General features: G+C 38.6%; 2 protein-coding genes across 2 annotated transcripts in view; both read right to left on the bottom strand.

The window, feature by feature from the left end:
• Positions 1 to 12,051, bottom strand: part of LOC147080093 (uncharacterized) — a 47,634-nt gene extending 35,583 nt beyond the window's left edge. The window contains exon 1 of the mRNA XM_085947986.1: positions 12,014 to 12,051. The gene's annotated coding sequence lies outside the window, so the exon portion shown is untranslated. The remainder of the gene's footprint in view (positions 1 to 12,013) is intronic.
• On the bottom strand, positions 278 to 7,348 carry LOC147080094 (uncharacterized). The gene is made up of 4 exons (XM_085946482.1): positions 7,175 to 7,348; positions 4,515 to 4,703; positions 1,512 to 1,997; positions 278 to 1,150 (listed from the first exon to the last, which is right to left on the bottom strand). The coding sequence occupies exons 1-4, from the start codon at positions 7,346 to 7,348 to the stop codon at positions 392 to 394; spliced, it is 1,608 nt and encodes a 535-aa protein (XP_085802608.1). The 3' UTR covers positions 278 to 391.
• Positions 12,052 to 20,310: the final 8,259 nt, after the last annotated feature.

The following is a 20,310-nucleotide window of genomic DNA, read 5'->3' as shown; positions in this document are numbered from 1 at the left end:
AAAATTGATTCATTGTAAATATGACACTTGAAGTATTACAAAGTCTGCAAAAAAACATTGATACTTAACTAAAAAAAAACAATAAATAATAAAAAAAAAGAAAAATATAAATCATTATCATCGCGGCCAGTTGAAGCACGGCGATTAAATAGCTAGAAATTAATTTCACTTGGAAATATGTAGGAATTCTTAGTAAATAAAGTATGTAAAAAATAAACTGAAAAGAAATACTTGAGAGATGAGATAAGATATTATACATACTTGGAATAACACTTATTATGTAGGTATCTATCAAATAAACATAAAAATATAAAAAGGAAATTTTCAAACAGATAATCGATTCCAAATAAACAAAAGCTGGGTCAATCAGGTTTATAACAGAAGCACCAGTTTAATATTTCTTTTCATGAGGTGATTTTTGAACCACTTTTGCAGAACTGCTTTGTGTTGAGTGCTGAAATCCCGATGTCCCAGGTCGTACACCAACATCACTATCTGTAATATTCAGCGTTTCGATTCCGTTACATAAATTCAGAATAATTTCTTCATAATTTGGCGAATTGTCTTGATGTGATTGTGCCACACCAACATTACTATCTGTAATATGCAGCGTTTCAATTCCACTACATAAATTCAAAATAATTTCGTCATAATTAGGTGGATTGCGCTGATATGATTTTGCCTTTCTAACAATTGGCACTGGAATTCTAGATTTTTTATTCAATTTGACAATTTGCGGTGCTTTAGTAAGACTCAGGGCTGACGCTGTTGTTGCATTCTTTGACGCCTTTCCAACAATTGGCACTGGAATTCTAGATTTTTTATTCAATTTGACAATTTGCGGTGCTTTAGTACGACTCAGGGCTGACGCGGCTGTTGCATCCTTTGAGAGACTCTTTACTGCGGTCGTCGTAACCACCTTTCCCAATGATTTAGTATTCTTTACCTGTGCTGTAAACACGGTTTTTTTATATATGAAAGATTCTTTTCGGTAAATAACTGTTTTCGTCTTCGGAGCATGTTTAGTTTTAGTTTGGTCCTGAGACCTACGTTTTTTCTTCAAACGGTCATCTTTTTTCTTTGCGTTGCAGATATCCACGGCATTAACGATAATATCAGTTTCTTCTCGTACTGTCATGGTCTTTTTTCTCTGCAAACAAGGAAAAATAATATAGTTAACACAGTACATAGCCATCGTAAATATTCTAAATGAAAAAGAAAACTTCTTGTTTTTGTAAGTTGCAAAATTGGCACAACAATTCGGTGTCGATATTGGCCGCCTCACGAAGAGGTCCATAACAGATATTTTTTACGAGAAATGGATGTCAGTAATTTATATCAACCTATCAGGTCCATTCTCTGGGTACACATTAAATACACAATTAAAAAAGACATGTATTATTTCAAGCGCCCACGACGGCCGAGCGGTAATATGTCAGCCTATAATGTGTTATGGGTCCTGGGTTCGAATTTTGGGTCTGGTGAAAAAAAGGAAAATAATATAAACTTACATTGCGCACAAGCCTAAAGTCCGTATATGCCCGTACTGCAGAAAGTAAATCGGCGATATGCTGTTTCAATGATGGTTTCAGTATCTTTGCTTCCACCACCCATTGTGGCCGCTGCTTGTTCAGGAGTACACTCTTGATTAAGACTTTTTCGCATATCACTGATAATTCGCTATTTAGATTAATCCACATTTTATGCATCCGGTCATCGGTTAGATCATCCAATTTATCGTATGCTCTGATTGCATCTTTTACACTGGCTCGTTCTGCTCCCAGCAAAAGACAATTGCTAACAATAGGCGACAGATGCTTAACTGTGTCCTTCTTTAATTTTAAAAATGCATTCGAGCAGACGACAGCATTTAAATTAGATGCAATGTATTTAATAAATTGTTTGACAACTGCAAACGTAGCCACCATTTCACTGACGTTTTTATTATTCAGTATCGTTGCGAACATCGCTAAGTTTTCCATGATGTTGTCTTTGTTCTGAAATGAAAATACATTAGTTTAAATTAAATTATTGAAAATTAATATAAAACACAAATTCTACTCTGGATGGAGCATTATATAGACAATACGAGAACTACCATAACCTATTGACTGAAACTACTGACACAATAATACACAAAATAAAAATATAATACCTCTTTCGCTAGCGAACAAAATCTCATTCAAGAAAGTGAGAAAGTGCATATTATTGTGTATAAGTAATAATTTTCCCGTAAACAGATTCAACGGAAGATACCATAATTGTGGCTATAATAATTTCGATAGAGTCGCAGCGGTCAGTAAAGCGTCAATTACATTGAGCTTCTTTACGAGCTGTTAGTTGGCGACACTGGGCGACTTTACAGGCAAATTATAAATTCGCCAACAAACAGCTCGTAAAGTAGCTCAATGTAATTAAAGCTTAAATAATATTTTAGCATGTAGCATTTTAGCGTTTTTGACGAGATCACCGCGCGCGCGCAGCTGATGCATACTAATATGTTGGAATTATTATCCAGTATTCAGATTTAGTCATCGTCGAGATGTTGGCCAATTGGTAAGTACTGTGTAATATGATGTATTGTATGACAAAGTAACAGCTCTGTATTTTTTTTAATAATTGTATGTAATATTATATAATATACATAACAAAGATTAGTTGAATGAAATTGATTATCGATTTAATATAATGTCACTGCCACTGCTAGGTAGATACTAAATTAATGAGTTATTTTTTTAAAATAACTTTTGTATAAATGTCATATTTCAAAACTTCAATACGAAAGATTATTAAAATTAAAAGCTAAATGATATGATTTTATATCACCAACAAGCCACAGGTGACTTACATTAATACATCTAAACAAGCATACTTGGTATTTTATATAACATATAGATAGATATTACTATAATTGCGTGGCAGCAGAATTCCGCACGTGCCATAGGTTTGCCACCGCTGCATCAGTGCAAACACGCCATAGTAGGTTACTTGTGATAATTGTGAATAAGATTTTTTTCAACACAAATTTAATTAAAAACCATTATTATGGGGGAAAAAAAAGAAATGTAATCGTTTACAAATTAATTAGTTTAGAGGTTAAAGCCATAGAGATAGTTACATTGTGTAACTACTCCAGTACAAATATATTACGAGGGTGGGTCAATAAGTCCTTAGATAAGCCGACAGGTGGCGCGACTAGTACTGTAAGCGGTTTGTTTTCATGCAGCGGCACTACCGATTCAGTATGCTGCGAAGTTTCAATCAGATTGGTCGGGTTGTTGTGTGTTTCTCGTACATTTAAAAAAACAAATTGCTTGTGGAAAATGGAAAAATGGAAAATGGAGAAAATTGAGTTTAGAGCTGTTATTAAACATTTTAATATAAAAGGGTTAACAGCAAAGGAAATAAAAAATGAGTTGGATTTAGTTCACGGCATATCTGCTCCTTCACTTGCAACTATTTATAACTGGTTAAATGAATTTAAACGTGGTCGTACATCAACAAAGGATGAACCACGCTCAGGACGTCCTGTAGAGGTGACTACACCAGAAATTATCAATAAAATCCACGATATGGTGTTAAGTGACCGAAGATTAAAGTTGAGTGAGATAATTGAGGTTACAGGGATCTCAAAAGGTAGCGTCATTTCTATTTTACATGACAAATTGGGCATGAAAAATATTTCTGCAAGATGGGTGCCGCGTTTGCTCACAGTCGACAATAAACGCAATAGGGTGGTGGCCTCCAAAGCCCTGTTGTCGCTCATGCAACGCAATCCGGATGAATTTTTTCGTCGCTTTGTGACTGTAGATGAAACATGGATACACCACTATACTCCCGAGACGAAAAAACAGTCAAAGCAGTGGATTGCGAAGGCAAACCATGTCCAAAGAAGGCGAAAACCGTAAAATCATCTGGTAAGGTTATGGCTACTGTATTTTGGGATGCACGTGAAATTATTTTCGTTGACTATTTGGAAAAAGGAAAAACAATAACAGGGGATTATTATGCATCTTTACTGGACCAGCTAAAAAACGAAATTGAAGAAAAACGGCCTCATTTAAACAGGAAAAAAATCCTCTTTCATCAGGACAATGCCCGTGTTCACACATGTTTACGATCAATGGCTAAAATTGAAGAATTGAAGTTCGAATTGGTCGACCACCCACCATATTCGCCAGATTTAGCCCCCAGTGACTTTTTCCTTTTCCCAAACTTAAAAAAATGGCTAAGTGGACAACGTTTTTTTTCAAATGAAGAAGTCATCGATCGGACAAATGCTTATTTTGAGGACCTTCCGAAAACTTATTTTTCTGACGGTTTAAAAAAAATTGAGAAACGTCTAACCAAGTGTATTGAGCTCCAAGGAGATTATGTTGAGAAATAAAAAAAAAATACAAAAATAAAAACTTTTTTAATGCTTTTTTCTAAGGAATTATTGACCCACCCTCGTATCACGGTAATATAAGAAAAAATCAAATTCCTTTATTCTAATATACATTCTTTTAACTCACCAGTTCTGGATGGTATTCTTTGAAAACCATCTCAACTACATTATCTGGTAATTCGAATTGCGCAATACCGCTTTTGAATATTTCAATATATTTTCTGATCCATTCCAAAACTGTGCTGAACATATCATTTTCTGTAGAGTGCGTTAATATTAAGCACTCTAGCCCTGACACTTTGCAGGTCGAACAAGGCTGAAAAGAAAAACATGACAAATGTGTAGTATCACATCACAAAGAAAGGCTGACACATGAATAAAATTTATAATATTTTTGTTGCTCTGTTGTAAAATTTTACAATAAAAAATTCACGGACGCAACAACTTTACTATATCATTATTTTAACAAAAAAATTACTGTCAATACCAAGGTGACTGTTATATCATCGAGCTATAAAAATCATCTAAGCTTCTCTTGGTAATGTGAAGCGGGTGTTGTGGCACAGCTATAAATGTGAAATAGTGCAGATCGCAGACTGCAGTGTAACTCTGCATTTCCAAAATTTTAACAATATGGTGAAAAACAATTGATAATTGGTATTGTGTACTTGTTGGACAAAGTGATGCTAATAATTAATAAAAATGTGAAATTAGTATGTGACGAGTTGTTATATATTACAATATTTAAAAAAATTAACACTGCGAATAATAATATATATGGTACACAGCTACGATGCTACGAGTCTATAATATGAAAGGTTGAGGAGCGTTTATTTGACGACAGTGTTGCACTTTTATAAATCGCTTGCAGGTACACGCTCGGCAAATATCGTAATAAATACATAAAACAGACATACACAAACGTAATGCGTTACAAATACCTGAATTTTAAACAAAAAGTGATCATCTACATCTCGCAAGCGAAACAATAATAAAGACAGATAGGTACCTATCCTATTATATTCGTCTTGGCAAATTGGCAAAAAAGAAACAGCATAATGCATAATTGCACAAAATAATTTCACCCACGAACATGCGCATGCATAAACGACTATTATATTATCACACTTGTTTTACATGAATTCTACATCATAAAAATTGCATTTGCATTCGCATTCGCATATTCATCATGTAAATATGTATATCGATTCTGTTTATAAACAACGGGGTATATATATATATATATATATACACGACATCTAGAAAAAAATTATGAATCTAATGGAAAACCACTCATCTGCTAAATAAATAATTGGATAGAGACCAACAAGTTGATCGTTCCAACAATTACTACTCGTAAGTCATTTGAGTAGATCATGATAATCTGTTAAAAAAAGTGATTAGGTTGTCAGATTTAAAAATCTTAACGACCCACGTGCGCCAAGGTCATAGGTACGTGGGTCAAAATAGAGATTTTATGGTATTTTCATTCCATAAATTCATGGACATTCCTTAAACGTTGTAGATAATCTATTTATATAATTTTGAAGCCTTATTATCCTTTATATTAATATAAAATAGTATTATTTTAAAACTCTCAATATAATTATTAATACTTTCGACCGAAGGTACTTGATGGAATTTGAATTTAAATTCTAATGGATTCAATTTCTGTACTATTCCATTTAAGTCGTTTCTCGCGACCCGGGTTTCGCCTTTCGGCATCTTCTGTCAGTGTATTTTTACCTTTGGTGAGTGTACACGACGCCTGAAGATGCCGAAAGGCGAAACCCGGGTCGCGAGAAACGACTTAAATGGAATAGTACAGAAATTGAATCCATTAGAATCTTAATATAATGTTTTAGAATATAGTCAAACACATTTATAAAACCATTACTAAAATTGTTGTAAACATTATAATATAGTAAAAGATTTACGATAAAAAATTATATTTATAAACTCTGCGATCTCAAATTTGACAAGAATTAGACATTTTCTTATTCAAAAAATGGGCACGATTAACACATTTGAAGATAATTCTTAAGACACTGATTATAAGCCATGTCTTTGACCATTCAAACGTGATAAAATATCCTACGAATAACGATTGTTTTATAATACTTATTGACCTAATAATAAGGTAAGTACTATTTTTTTTTAAATACGCTATTTCTATTGGCATTTCCCAGTGCTAAGCTTCAACATACATTGTAGCCATAAATTGTCAAACGATAACTGAAGTAGGAAGTAAGATCATGTTACCGCGCGTGTTTGAACAAGTACTAAACCGAAAGAAAAAAAAACGGTGTGTGTACTTGGGTACTCGGTTGGTCGTAACGGAACAAAAACAAAACTTGTGATAACCTAGATTCTTCGACTAGCTCTTAATTATCTTGTTAAATTACACACTCAAGAAAAAAGACCTCTTATTGGACCACCGTTGGTTTATTTCTATACACTTTAACTTATATTCTAATATAAAATTCTAATCTAAAACATTAGATCGAGAGGTTTAAAAGAATACTATTTTATGTAGTAAAAATACTTTAAGCAGTCATCAAATATTAAGGGATAATAAGGCTTCAAAATTATATAACGATTATCAACGACGTTTAAGGAATGTCCACGCTTATGCTCTGAAAATAACATAAAATCTCAATTAAGACCTATGTGGGGCATGTGGGCCCTTAAGCAAAATGTATTGTTTCGCAGAAGGATCACTCAGCTATGAGTACCATATCAAATATTTTGTGCTCGCAACAAATATGATAGTATGAAAACACTTACCTCATGGAAATCATGGCAATATCTTCTGGCCAGGGCATCATCCAAAGAAGCGGATATCCCATCGGAGCGCAGCTTTGCTGCTAGGTCAGCCAAATCCTCCAGGTTAACACATTTTGGCACTTCGATGGTTCCCGCATACAGGTGGCATATAGCAAAATGGACGGTCCTAAACATGTATCTGAAAAGAAAACCGAAGAACGAGATTAAAAAAAACAATATTTTATAGAAATGACTACCTCTAGGGCAGTGATGGTGAATCTTATGATTGTATCAACAAATATATTCATAAAAATTGTTGGCGAATATTAGGGGCAAAAATATAAATTAGGAACATTATGTACTGTTACCAGACGAAAAAAGACCCCGGCGCGACAATTTCAAATTCCGAATCAACAATTTAACAACAAAAATATCCAGCTCCCCTGTAGAATGTTTAGAACTTCTGACTTACACGAAAATATTACAAATAACATTTCGTAAACGGTCATTCAGAAAAGATGCATTTTTTTACCTGGTCCGAAGATAGAAGCGGCCCGTCCCAAAATGTTTGTCCCGTTACTCAGTGACCTGCCCTTTTCTCTTTCCCTCCGTAGAACAGACCCGCCAAAATTAAAAGATGCTTTTGAAAAATAAAGCCAGTTGGAGTCCACTTACAATGAAAGGATAACGCAAAAAAAATAACCGTCACGCCGGCGAGGTGTGTCGCCGCGCAATCGGTGGCGTTCCCGACCCATTTTTTAAATCAATCGTTAATAATCCGTAATCGTTGTAATACCAATCGGTGACTCGCGCAAAAATCCAATGAAAGTTAATCAATTCCCTAGTGAGAGAAAAAGTGAATCAGTGCTTAGTGCGCGGGATTACAACAATGAATCGCCCCTAATATAAAGACAGTGCGGTGACTAATTTAAGACCTCTTTAGATGTAAGTGATGTAATATTATCAATGTTTGCCTATGCTCTAGCGTAAATAAACCTAGTTCCACGTGGATCTGTCAAATCAAAGACGTGTTTTATCTTGAATTATATATCCTGATGTCCACACATCCCTCAATCAAAGTGACGCTCGTGAAGAATGCTGCCAGCATACATGTGAGTTCTCTACCATTCTTCTCGGTATCAGTACATACTTATTATATTATCACATTGATACTGAAGACACGACATTTAGCCTAACCAAGTGTCGTATTACATATATCTACCTCAAGATAATCTCAATCAAGGTCCATTTACCTGGATCACCCAATGTTAAAACTCCAACTTTTTTTGGGTGCATTTGTTTGTGCACGATTTTTTTTCGTTTGTGCACCTACAATAACCGAAAAATTCCAATTTCAAATTGGGTGTTCCAGCTAAACGTTGGGTCACCCAATGTTGAAATTTCAACTTTTTTTGAGTGCATTCGTTTGTGCATCGTTAGTGCACGTGTGTGCGCGCGTTTTTTTTGTTTGTGCACGAATATTAAGGGGGTTATTCGCATTTCAATTTGGGTGACCCAGCTAAATGCTGGATACTTGAGTCGCTAAACTTTGGGTTTTTTTTAAAATTTAAATTGTTAACACTTGTGCGTTGGTAGTGAACGTTAGTGCACGATTTTGTTTTGCTTTTTCATCTGAAATGAAATCTCTTGACGCATAGCTAGTGTGCAATTCTGCAGACTTTTTAATTTTTTTTCTCATATAGTACGTGAGTTATTCGATATTAAATATTTGATGAACGTTAAGTAGAACCACCTAACAAACTTTTTAAACTATTTATTATGTCATCAATTTGTCTATTATTGGCTTACGTTTGTGCACGTGCTCTTTTTGTTTTCTCGATTATATCGTGAGATATTATTTTTTTAAATGTTGTGACTTGATACTTGAACCATTAAATTTGCCTTAAAATTTTTTATGTTAAGTGCATCCAATTAAGTATATTTATGTTGAGTTTTAACACGATTTTTCAAAAATTATCTCTTAAATTAAGCTAGTAATTTGATTTTGAGTGGTCGTCAAGTTTTAACACCAAACATGTTTTTTCCACATTTTTTAAATGCACACCTTTGAGTAATTTAATTACATGATTTTTCATGAAGTACCCCGCCAAAATGTCCCGAACAAGCATCCGTTTGGAACATCCAGTCAATAGAGTCTACACGAAATAGCCAAAACGGTGTAATGCTCACTAAATATGTCGGTTTATAATAGACTAGCTTTAAAATATACAAGTGGAAGCATTCTGCGTTTTTCAAAATAGGTACCTACCTACCTAGTTAATTATTGTAAGATAACTGTAATAAACAAGGCACAACTCTCAAATACACTGGAAACATCAATAGTGTCATACGGTGATTGGTATAAATGATAATATTATACAGAGATCATTACATATTATTGTCTAAAATCATTTGCATTTCCTGTCATTTATTCCTATTCTGTTTTGACATTTCTCATAATAATATTCAGTATTGCCACCAAATGTATTCAGTGTTGCCACCAAATGGAACAGTTTACCGGCAATACAACCTTTCGTACAGTAAAATAATTTTAAAATACATGTGATAAAATAGCTGATAAATTATTTAAAGTTCATAATAATTATTCATGTATAATTATTAAATTTATATGGTACCGTTCGCACACTTTCAGACACATTTACAATTTCAAAATTTTAAATTATTTATCGGGGAATGAAATTTTATAATACGAACACCAGGACAAATGAGATCTCACATTCGTGACGTCACTTAACAGCTAATCACGTTTGTACTCATGCATACAAACGTGCAGTATATAGCCTATGAGGTTTTTGGGATTCTCATGCATACGACAATATGTTGATAAAAATACGTAACTCTTGATTTTCCAATTTCCCACCATCAAAAGACTGTAAAGATGTTTACAGTATTAATCTAGATAAAAATCTAACCAATGAAACGCAGTGGTAAATCTTTGTAATACTATTACCTAACATTTTTATTATTTTTCAATAGTTGAGCTAAAAGTTAGGACTTCCGAAATAAGTTTGTTAATATTATGGTAAAATGGCATAGAAATTACATTATTTTCAACAGAAGGTAGATGGAAGAAATATCAGAAACATATTAAAATTACATAAACTTATTCAATGAAAGAACTTATGAACTTACACATTCAGGAGAAAAACCATTTGCGTGTGATGAATGTGATTTCCAATATAATCAAAAATATGTAATTTAAAAATACCTAGTAAGCTTAAAACATATAGAATGGCAATACTGATGAAAAACCTTATAAATGCGATAAATTTTCATATAGATGCTCGCAAATTAGCAAACGTCAGCACAAGCCCTGGCAGGAATAGCGCCAGTAGATATAAAAATACAAGAACTTACAGGAATATACCAAGTTAAAACAAGCCACATACTTCCCCGACACTTACCTACAGACAGAACATACGAAAACAAAATACACTACACACAACTTCCACATCCTGGCAACAGACATCTAGAAAATATAGAATACATAGGAACAGTTGACGAAGACACTAAAACAAAATACCACATCACAGGATTGGAGATCTACACAGATGGCAGTCTAATCGATAACAAAGTAGGGGCAGCTTTTGTAGCCTACGAAAATGGAACATTAATAACACCCCGAAAATGTAAGCTCGAAAGCTACTGCACTGTTTTCCAAGCAGAAATATTTGCTATCAGAGAATCTCTCGAGTGGACACTCAAAAGATTAAAGTTACACAGACACGACTATGTAAACATATTCTCAGATAGCCAATCCAGTTTGGTAGCTCTCCAAAACCCATCATCGACACACCCACTTGTAAGAGACATTTTAACACTGTCAACACAGCTTCGAATGATAGGAACAAACCCCAGATTCTTCTAGATAAGAAGTCACACAGGGATAGCCGAAAACGAGGAAGCTGATAAATACGCTAAACAAGCCACAACAGACAAAAGACCTTTAACCTATACACACTTCCCTCTGAGTTACGCAAAACAAAAACTAAACGAAGATACCATAGAGCTATGGAACCACAGATACACAACATCCGCCACAGGATCAATAACGCAGAAATTTATTCCAAACATAAACTGTGCCATCACTCTTGCCAGGAACTTAAAAATATCATACGAACTCACACAGATACTAACAGGCCACGGATCGGTGCGAGCTTATCTAAAAAGATTTAAATTGAGGGATGACGACTGTTGTCCATGTGACGGCAACACATCTCAAACTGTGTGGCATGTCATCAACGACTGCCCTATACTAGAAAGGGAGCGATGGACTCTCAGGACTCGATGTAGACAACATAATCACGAAATTGACCTCCAAAAGCCTCACGAAGCACTAAGCAATAGAACAACCCAAGAACACTATACAAAATATTTAATCCTGGCCATAAAGAAAATTAAAGATATAAATGGAGGCACCTAATTAGCCCCACATCAATGCAACTAACCCACCCAACCACCTTGTACGAAAAAGCAAGGGTATGGTTATTATTAAAAAAAAAAAAAAATTAGTTGTCTTCTCCTCTCTTATTGGTTGTACACTCATGGCTGAGGATCATGACCACTTTTAAATTTTGTCATCTTTTGAGCGAACAAGACTTTCAAGCCTTCTCGACCTTTCGATTTTCGAAAAGCAGAATGAATGGTGCCAGCAGTAGTCGTAAAAAGCATGAAATAACACATTGTGACGAAGAACCTAAATGTGATCAGTGTACATATGGATGCTTGCTATCTTCATACACTAAATTCGACTAATGTCAGGTTAAAACACAATGATTTAGACAAATAAACGAATAAATATGCCATTTATCTAATATTCTACTGTTTTTGAATTAGTACCGCCGATAAACGTCAGTCACGAATGACTATCCGCCTGCTATTAAAAATGCCAAAATTGCCAGATGGAGTTAAATGAAAATATTAAAGAAAAAACCTTTTTACTACGAAAATTCTTTTGCCGTCCACAAAGCTAATATAATAATAATTAAGAATATCTAATGCCTACTAATATAAGCTTTACGTTTTCTTTTATGAATTTCATAAATAGAAATAAAAAAAACAATTGATATATTATTAAAATACTGACATTAGTCTATGATACTGACCATAGACTTGGTAATAATAATTATGTGAATGTACCTATTTGTATTATAATCCAGATTCTGGATTTAATAGTTATTTTTATTAATATATTATTTTACAAAGGCCTTATTTATAAAAATTATATAATAATAGCTGAAGTAACCGGCTTCGCACAGGGTCGCTTCATGGTTATATTTATCTTAGATACCTATTTAAAAAATAATAAGAGGTAATTATTTTTTTAATATTTAAATATCTGTGTAATACAATATGGCAATATTAAAATAATTCTAATAGAAGTAAAGGTCAAACATAAGACACTTAATTAAAATCGAATCCAAAATATGAAAACGTTATTAATGTTATTAATATGTAGTAAAAAAAATCAAAATTGGATGGAACAAACAAACTTTCTATTTTATATAATACTAATTTAGAAACCTTCGCGGGTGTGCGCACAACACTTGATCAAAATTTCATTGCAATCAGATGAATGGTATAGGAACGCATACGAATAGAAGAAGAAGAAGATGGTTGCACTAATTCACAAACCTTTGCGGGCGTGAGAACAACACTTGATTAAAATTTCATTGCAACGGAATGAATGGTATAGGAACTGTCACGACCTCAGACTTCGGGTCTTATACCTAGAGTACCTTTTAGGGGTGTAGAGTGGCCTGAACACGCCCTTGGCCTCGTAGTCAAATAAACTGCACCGAGCCGCACCCTTGACCACCCAGAGGGACGTTTCTTTCCAGAAATAAGTCCCACGGCCCGTGTCTTTGAGGCTGAGGACACGGTTCGTGGAAGACCAGGTGTGAATAAATAAGAAAGCATGCGAGACGACGAATGAAATTGGGCTTCACCCCTTAAACAGTATAAAAAGTGACCAACTGTCGCTAACAATAATGTATGAAACATGTCAGTAGAATGTGTAGACAAAACGCCAATAAATTGCAATACCATGTATAAAGAATGAATGGGAAAAATAACTTGTATTGTAATTGAGAGAGAGGAATGTTAGATAGTGCAAGGAGAAGAAAAAGAGTTGTTAGAAAATAATATGTTGAATGGCAACAATGCCATAATTTGACCGTTGGAGATATTGCAACGTCGCCTTAAACTAATTCCGGTGCGTTATTTTGCCCAGCCCAAATCCTAAAAAAAAACCATACTAAAGATAAAAAGTGACAGTTTACCAGTTACTAACTAAAAATTGTGATACCAGGGTTCGAATTGAACTTTGTCTGAGCTAGACCGGAACCCTGGATTTATCATGTGGCGCCCAACATATACGGCTTGTGAATTGTACGGATTTGCCGATCCCGCAACCATGAGGACCGAAAAAAATTAAAATAAAAATATTTTTTTTTGTTGTTTTTTAAAAAAAAAAAAAAAAAAAACTAAACGAGTGCACATGTCAATGCGGACACGTTCGCAAACAAAGGCCGACACCAACAAGGAGACATCTGATGACTCTTTAAACATGGCCGACCCGATTATCGACACGGAAGTGGCCTCCACGGACAACGCGTTCGCGACTAATTTCGAAACAATGCGACCATTTGTTAATGACAGTCCGCGCACCGAAGTGACCACACCTAGTATACCATGTGTACTTCCGATGGTAGTGCCCCGACCAGAACTACCATATAAACCGTGGGCACATAAGCCAGAACTACAAGTGACGTTTGGGGGTAACCCCAAACATAGGGTGGCTACGTTTCTGGCCGGATGCGAAGAGTTCTTCCGGTTGGATAGAACCCCAGAGGATAACTGGACAGGACGTGCCTTGGGGCAGCTGAAAGGCGAAGCCAAGTCCTGGGCCAGAACAGTGTCTCCAGACGATGGGTGGGAGACCTTTACCAACCGACTCCGCCGTCACTTTGAGTCACCTACCAGGACCAGAGAACAACAAGACGAACTGAAAACCACAGCACAGCGTCCTGAAGAAGACCTTTATGCCTTCCTCTTAAACAAGCGAGACCTCGCCAAGGCGTTAATGCCTACTGCAAGTAGTAAAGACCTCGCCGACATATTTTACGAACTTTTTACAGAAAGAGTACAATTGTGGGTGGGAGCGTGCAAGTGGCAGACACTCGAAGAACTACTAGAAGTCGTTCGTGACCTACGGATGATAAAAACAAACCCGACCATCGCCGTACCAACACCCACTCAAAGAAGCACACCTCAAACATGCAGTTGTCAGTGGCGAGGCGAGCAGACAAAACGAATGGAACAAACCGGGGGACACGCGAAACTACGGTCCGCCGAGGTATCGCATACATGCCTCGCACCACTCGCTACAAAAACGGAGAACGAAGTGACCACTAATTATGAAGCACCGCCGGCTCAGACGAGTTACGGGTATAGAGGCCAATACCCTCTACGGGGTTCATTTGGAACTAGGGGCCGTGGAAGTTACTCAAATGCTAACGGAGCTCGGAAGTGTTACTATTGCCCTGAGTATCATGAACATTCCGAGTGCGAGGTACTGAAACGAAGGATCCAGCGAACACAGGAGACACCGAGGGAATGAAGATTAGATGCAGAACCCGACCTCCGTCTAGGCTCGCAGATGGCAGTCGACGTGCTGCATACGGCACTGGCAAAGGTACCGTCGCGCAGGACTCTCTTCAAGTGCTTGTGCAAGAGCTTGTGTTCAAAAGTGGAAAGAAGTGTAACGTTAGTCAGGACATCCTTCCGATAGCTGAAAAAGTTATGAAACAGGACCCTCTCATAGGGGCTGTAAATGTAGCGTCTATATTAAAAAAAATATATTCGTGACGCACCGCCTGGTGATGTTTTCCGACCGATTCTGAAAAAACTTTAGCCATTTTCAAGCTAAACAATATAAATATTGCCTCACGCCGGTATAGAAAAGTTGGAAAACAACCGCAGGGCGAGCCAATCGAAGCTGTAAATATAATTAGTAGTAATAAAATAATAAATACTGTGTCAAAAAAGGCGATGAATGTTTGTGAGATTAAAAATACGAGGATTCATCGACAAGCAGTAAACACAGCAGAGACCCCAGTAAAAACCGTAAGTAGATTTAACGCTGACACTGGCAAACCTGTTATTGATAAATTCTGTATTACACCGGCTCAATTAAATAAGTCGGAACAAACCAGAAATAATATTTATAATGATATGTTGGATATGGGAAGAAAATATAAGGATATCATTTCAAATAAACACCGCGTACGAACATTTTATGCATCTCATCGTACGGGGCGGGGAGGCAACGGCAGCGTTAACGCAAGAGTGCGGGGGGAATTATCTCCACGACACACGGGAACGAAATCAGCTGACTGCGCGGGGCAGGGAGACGGCACCGTTAACGCGGGGGTACAGAGGGTAATCTCGCCGCAACAAAGGACAAAGAAAACAGGTGTCCCTTCGGATAAAAAAAAAATGCCCTTACTACGAAAGACAGCTACAAATACGCCAGAATTACCGGGAAGTATTATTGCTAAGAACGAAATAAACAGGAACGTTATTAACGAGATAAATGACTTTAACAAAACTCATTTAGCATATAAGGAGAATAAAAATACACCTATTAAAAAAATAAATAAGGTAACGAATAGCGTATGTGCGACTTGTAAGAGTGACTTTTACAGTGTCGAAATGAATAAAATAGATGCTGTATGTCTAGTATGTAAGCATTTGCCTGCGGATTTAAATGATATAAAAAGTGTTAGTAATAAGGAATTACGTGATGAAATATGTAGCGATAGTAAAACTATTAACGGTTCGAGCACTCCAGTGTACGTATTAACAGATACCTCGGCTATCACTGGTATCTATCAGATCGGGGGGAAGTCAATGCCGCCATTGAATGTCGAGCATCTCCTCAAGATACCTTTTCGTATAGAAGGAGTAAATGGCACATATGAAGCTGTGATCGATACCGGAGCGACTAATACCCTTATCCGAGGTGAATTAGTGTGCCCACCGTATACAACGAGCGGATCGTCACAAATACTTATTGCTGCGGGCGGCGCGAATCTTCGCACCAGAGGCGAAGTAGTTGTTAAAGGATTCTTGCGAGATAGTCCGTTGGAAATACGGGCCCTCGCTCTGGATGAATTACATATTGACTTACTTTTAGGCTTGGACTTTTTAAGCCAACAAGAAGCGGTAATCGACTTAAAACGTCGCTGTATACCCTTCGGAGATAAAACAAGGCAGACACTTCATTGCTCGACGACACGGACACCGACGCCATGTGGCCCAATTGTATTGGCCGAGCTGGCTCCCGATATTCCTGACGCGGCTAGGTCCTCATTGATGAAGGTCATGGAGGACTTTAAGGATCGATTCGCAGCGACCGGGCCGCCGAGTAGAACGACCGAATATAAGATCTTTTTAAAGGATACGACGCCGTTCCACTTAGCACCGTATCGTCAATCAGAGGCAAGACGTAAACAGATTCAAGAGGACGTTGAAGAGATGCTAGCCGATAACATTATTGAGCCGAGCAATAGTCCATATAGTAGCCCCGTCGTAATGGTCCCGAAAAAGGATGGCACTTCTCGTTTTTGTGTAGACTATAGAAGATTGAATTCTGTCTCCGCCGAGGAAACCACGACCTTGCCACTCATCCTGGAGACCCTTAAGGACCTGGGCACGGCAACCATATTCAGTTCCATCGATTTAAAAAGTGGGTACTGGCAATGTCCCCTACACCAGGATACCAAGCCACTGACTGCTTTCACCACAGCCGATGGGTGCCGTTATCAGTTTCGAAGACTCCCGTTTGGCCTCCGTGGCGCGCCATCTAATTTTCAGAGGCTGATGAGCCAAGAAGTGCTGGTAGGCCTCATAAGCCGCATCTGTTTGGTATATTTGGACGATATAATCGTTTACAGCCAAACGTGGGAGGATCACACGCGTCACTTACGCCTTGTAATGGAACGCCTACAATACCACGAGCTTAGAGTAGCCCCAGCGAAGTGCCAGATAGGTCGGAGAGAGGTGGAGTATCTGGGTCACCGGATAACTGAAAGGGGAAACGAACCTCAGACCCACCATCTTCGAGAAGTAGAGGCGGCGGCCGAACCAAAGACGCGAAGGGAGGTGAGGGCCTTCCCAGGACTCTGTAATTGGTTAAGAGAGTATGTACCGCGATTTGCAGAAATGGCAACACCCTTGACCCAACTCCTGAGGACTACTGTCAAATTCCAATGGACTCAAGCAGCCACAGAAGCATTCCGACGAATAAAAGAAGCTTTAGGCCGACCCTTAAGGCTGGCCCGACCGGACTTCTCGAGACCGTTTTGTCTCCAGACGGACGCCTCAAGACATGGAATTGCTGCCGTCCTCTTCCAGCCTAAAGATGATGGTGGAAGGGACGTCATAGCATATGCCAGTAAACGACTGAACGAAGTCGAAAGTCGATACCACTCTAACGAACTAGAAACTATGGCTGCCGTCTGGGGTGTGACTAAATATCGAGGGTTTTTGGAAGACAAGAAGTTTACCCTCATCACGGACAATCAAGCCCTTACATGGCTGAATACTGCAAAGAGTGGCAGAGGAAAATTGGCTCGGTGGGCAATGTTACTTTCCGAATTCACGTTTGATATCGTGCACTGCTCGGGAGCTGAAAACTACTTAGCTGACCACCTTTCAAGGTTTCCTCAAAGTCCTGCCGGATCTACCATGAGCCCTGAAGAAGAGAGTAAGCGCATGGCTGCCCCTACGAGACGACAAGAATGCCCAAGCGCCATGTTGATAACCATGGTAAACTTGCGACAGGCTATCATTGAGAAACAGTAAACCGACGAAACAACGTTAACACTAATAAATCTATTAAACACGGATACCGGGCCGAATAGGAAACTCGCGGGCCTATCCGTACGAGATAATATGCTAATACGTAATAATGAAAGCCAAGATCCAACACTCGTCGTACCCGAATCACTCCGGAAAGACGTATTGCGACTTTTCCACGATGAAAGTGGGCATCCGGGAGCACTAGTAACAGACTTTGCTATTCGCGAGGACTATTTTTGGCCCAGACGAAAACGACAAGTCGCGAGATAGATCGCAAGAGATTTGCGCCACCCGAAAACGAGGTGGACTGCAACACAAGGCCCCTCAGACTTCGCACGTAGAAGCCAAAAGGCCCTGGGAAGTAATAGCGTTAGACTTTATGGGACCCTATCCCACTACACGTAGACGGAATAAATATATATTAGTCATCACAGACTTATTTTCACGGTGGATCGAAGCATTCGCGATAAGGTCTGCGACGATAGCAATTACGTTACCCATAATACGCGAACAAATTATCCTACGATATGGGACACCGAGGGCACTTTTAACGGATAATGGGACACAGTTCAATCACCCGTCTTGGGCACTCGCTCTAGAAGCCTGGGGCGTACTTCATTGGATCACGGGTGTCTATTGCCCGAGAGCGAATCCCACTGAACGTAGAAACCAAGAGATAAAGAAAGGGATGCGAATCCGTTTGTCGGGCCCGAGCCAAGACCGCTGGGACGAAACCCTCGTAGACATTCTGGCCGACTTGCGCTGCAGACGAAATGAAGCGACTGGGTTTACACCCGCGGAAGTCCTGTGGGGATTCCGTATGTGTCGACCGGGATACTGGGATAACCCGTTGAGGACCAGTGCTAGCGACAGAGCAGCATTAAACAGAAAAGAAATGAACGAAGCAGTGATGGCCAACCAACAGGCATACTTCAGGCGACGCAGACCTGTCTCTTGACCAGGACCCCCCTCTTACGAGGTTGGCGAGATGGTATACACCAAGGAGCACCCTAACCAGAAACCTGGAATTTGCGTCGGTTTGTTACCAAGGTGGTTTGGTCCGCACCAGGTAATCTGGAAGGCTGGACGTGCCATGTACTACGTGGAACGACGGGGGCGACCATACAAGTTCCACGTAGACCAGATAAGGAAGCGATTTCCACTAGTAGAAACAGAAGGAGACGAAAACGCGGACGCTGGAGAAGGAAGCGATCCGACGGAGCCGGAGACGGGTACCGCCTCCTCTAAGCCCCAACCCTCGAGACGACGTCCTAGAACAACTCGGGTCAAAGACGCCTGATGTAGACATGAGAATTGATCACTCTCCGAATACGTCATCGCAACACGACCGACCTGAAAGCGACCCGTCACGAGTGGAACAGGAGATAACAGGAGGCTCGCCAAGAGCATTGCCGGTCGCTCGTAAGGGAGCGAAGAAAAGAAAGAAACGACGAGGTGCTAAATCAACGACGTCTGTGCCCTGCGAAGCTGATTCGATGATTGACGTTGCCAAGGTGACGTCCGTCGACGATCACGCCGCGCAAGCAACGTCTGACGGACTAGTGACGTACGATAGGATTGAAAACGTGTTAGATACTTTCGTTCAGGGGACGCCTTAAACAGAAGTCGAACACCAACCTATCAAAAAGCCACTTAAATGCCCTAGGAGCGGAAAGAAGGGGCGTGCTAGAAGGCCTCTCACACCCCCCTCAGCTGGAAATGATCCGACAGTTAACACACCAACTGCGGACAATGAAAGGGCGGTTACAAGACATAGGTCTGTCGACCTAAACCCTCAAGAACTTAGACGTAGCGGGAGGCGCCGACTGCCGAAACGTTTTTTCCCTGCGGACCGTTCTACGTGAATCGACGTACCAAAAGGTCACTGAAACACGTACGAAATAACTAACAAAAACGAGTAATAAAAAAAATAAGAAATAAAAAGAAACGAAAGACGCGATACGTATTGTATGTAACCACATAAAATATAAAACCCGGATCCTCGTGTTGTGGCGTATGACGCTGCGCACGAGGAAGATCAGAAACAAACTTATTACTATATCAGCATAATATAATATAAACTTAACTAATTTTACGAAAATAAACGCGGACTCTTGCCTAGTGACGTTAGACGTCACGCGCAGAACGAAAAGCGATTACACTTTTTTTTTAGAATTATGAAAAATAATATATTATGCTAATACTTAACTTTATAAACATGCATCCGGACCCACATATTACGACCAAAACCACAGGCTGTATATGTGGAT

This window comes from Rhyacophila brunnea, unplaced genomic scaffold, assembly GCF_057557595.1.
Source record: "Rhyacophila brunnea isolate RB1 unplaced genomic scaffold, BYU_Rbru_1.0 scaffold_1, whole genome shotgun sequence".
Classification (NCBI taxonomy): Eukaryota; Metazoa; Arthropoda; class Insecta; order Trichoptera; family Rhyacophilidae; genus Rhyacophila; species Rhyacophila brunnea.
This window is presented reverse-complemented; position numbering and strand designations above follow the sequence as displayed.

Bases quoted from the DNA above. Each gene is read 5' to 3' on its own strand.
- LOC147080094 (XM_085946482.1), bottom strand. From the start codon at position 7,348: ATGTTTAGGACCGTCCATTTTGCTATATGCCACCTGTATGCGGGAACC. The intron at 4,704-7,174 runs GTAAGTGTTTTC...TTTTCTTTTCAG, and splicing joins ATTGCCATGATTTCCATGAG to CCTTGTTCGACCTGCAAAGT. The intron at 1,151-1,511 runs GTAAGTTTATAT...CCTTGTTTGCAG, and splicing joins ACTTTAGGCTTGTGCGCAAT to AGAAAAAAGACCATGACAGT.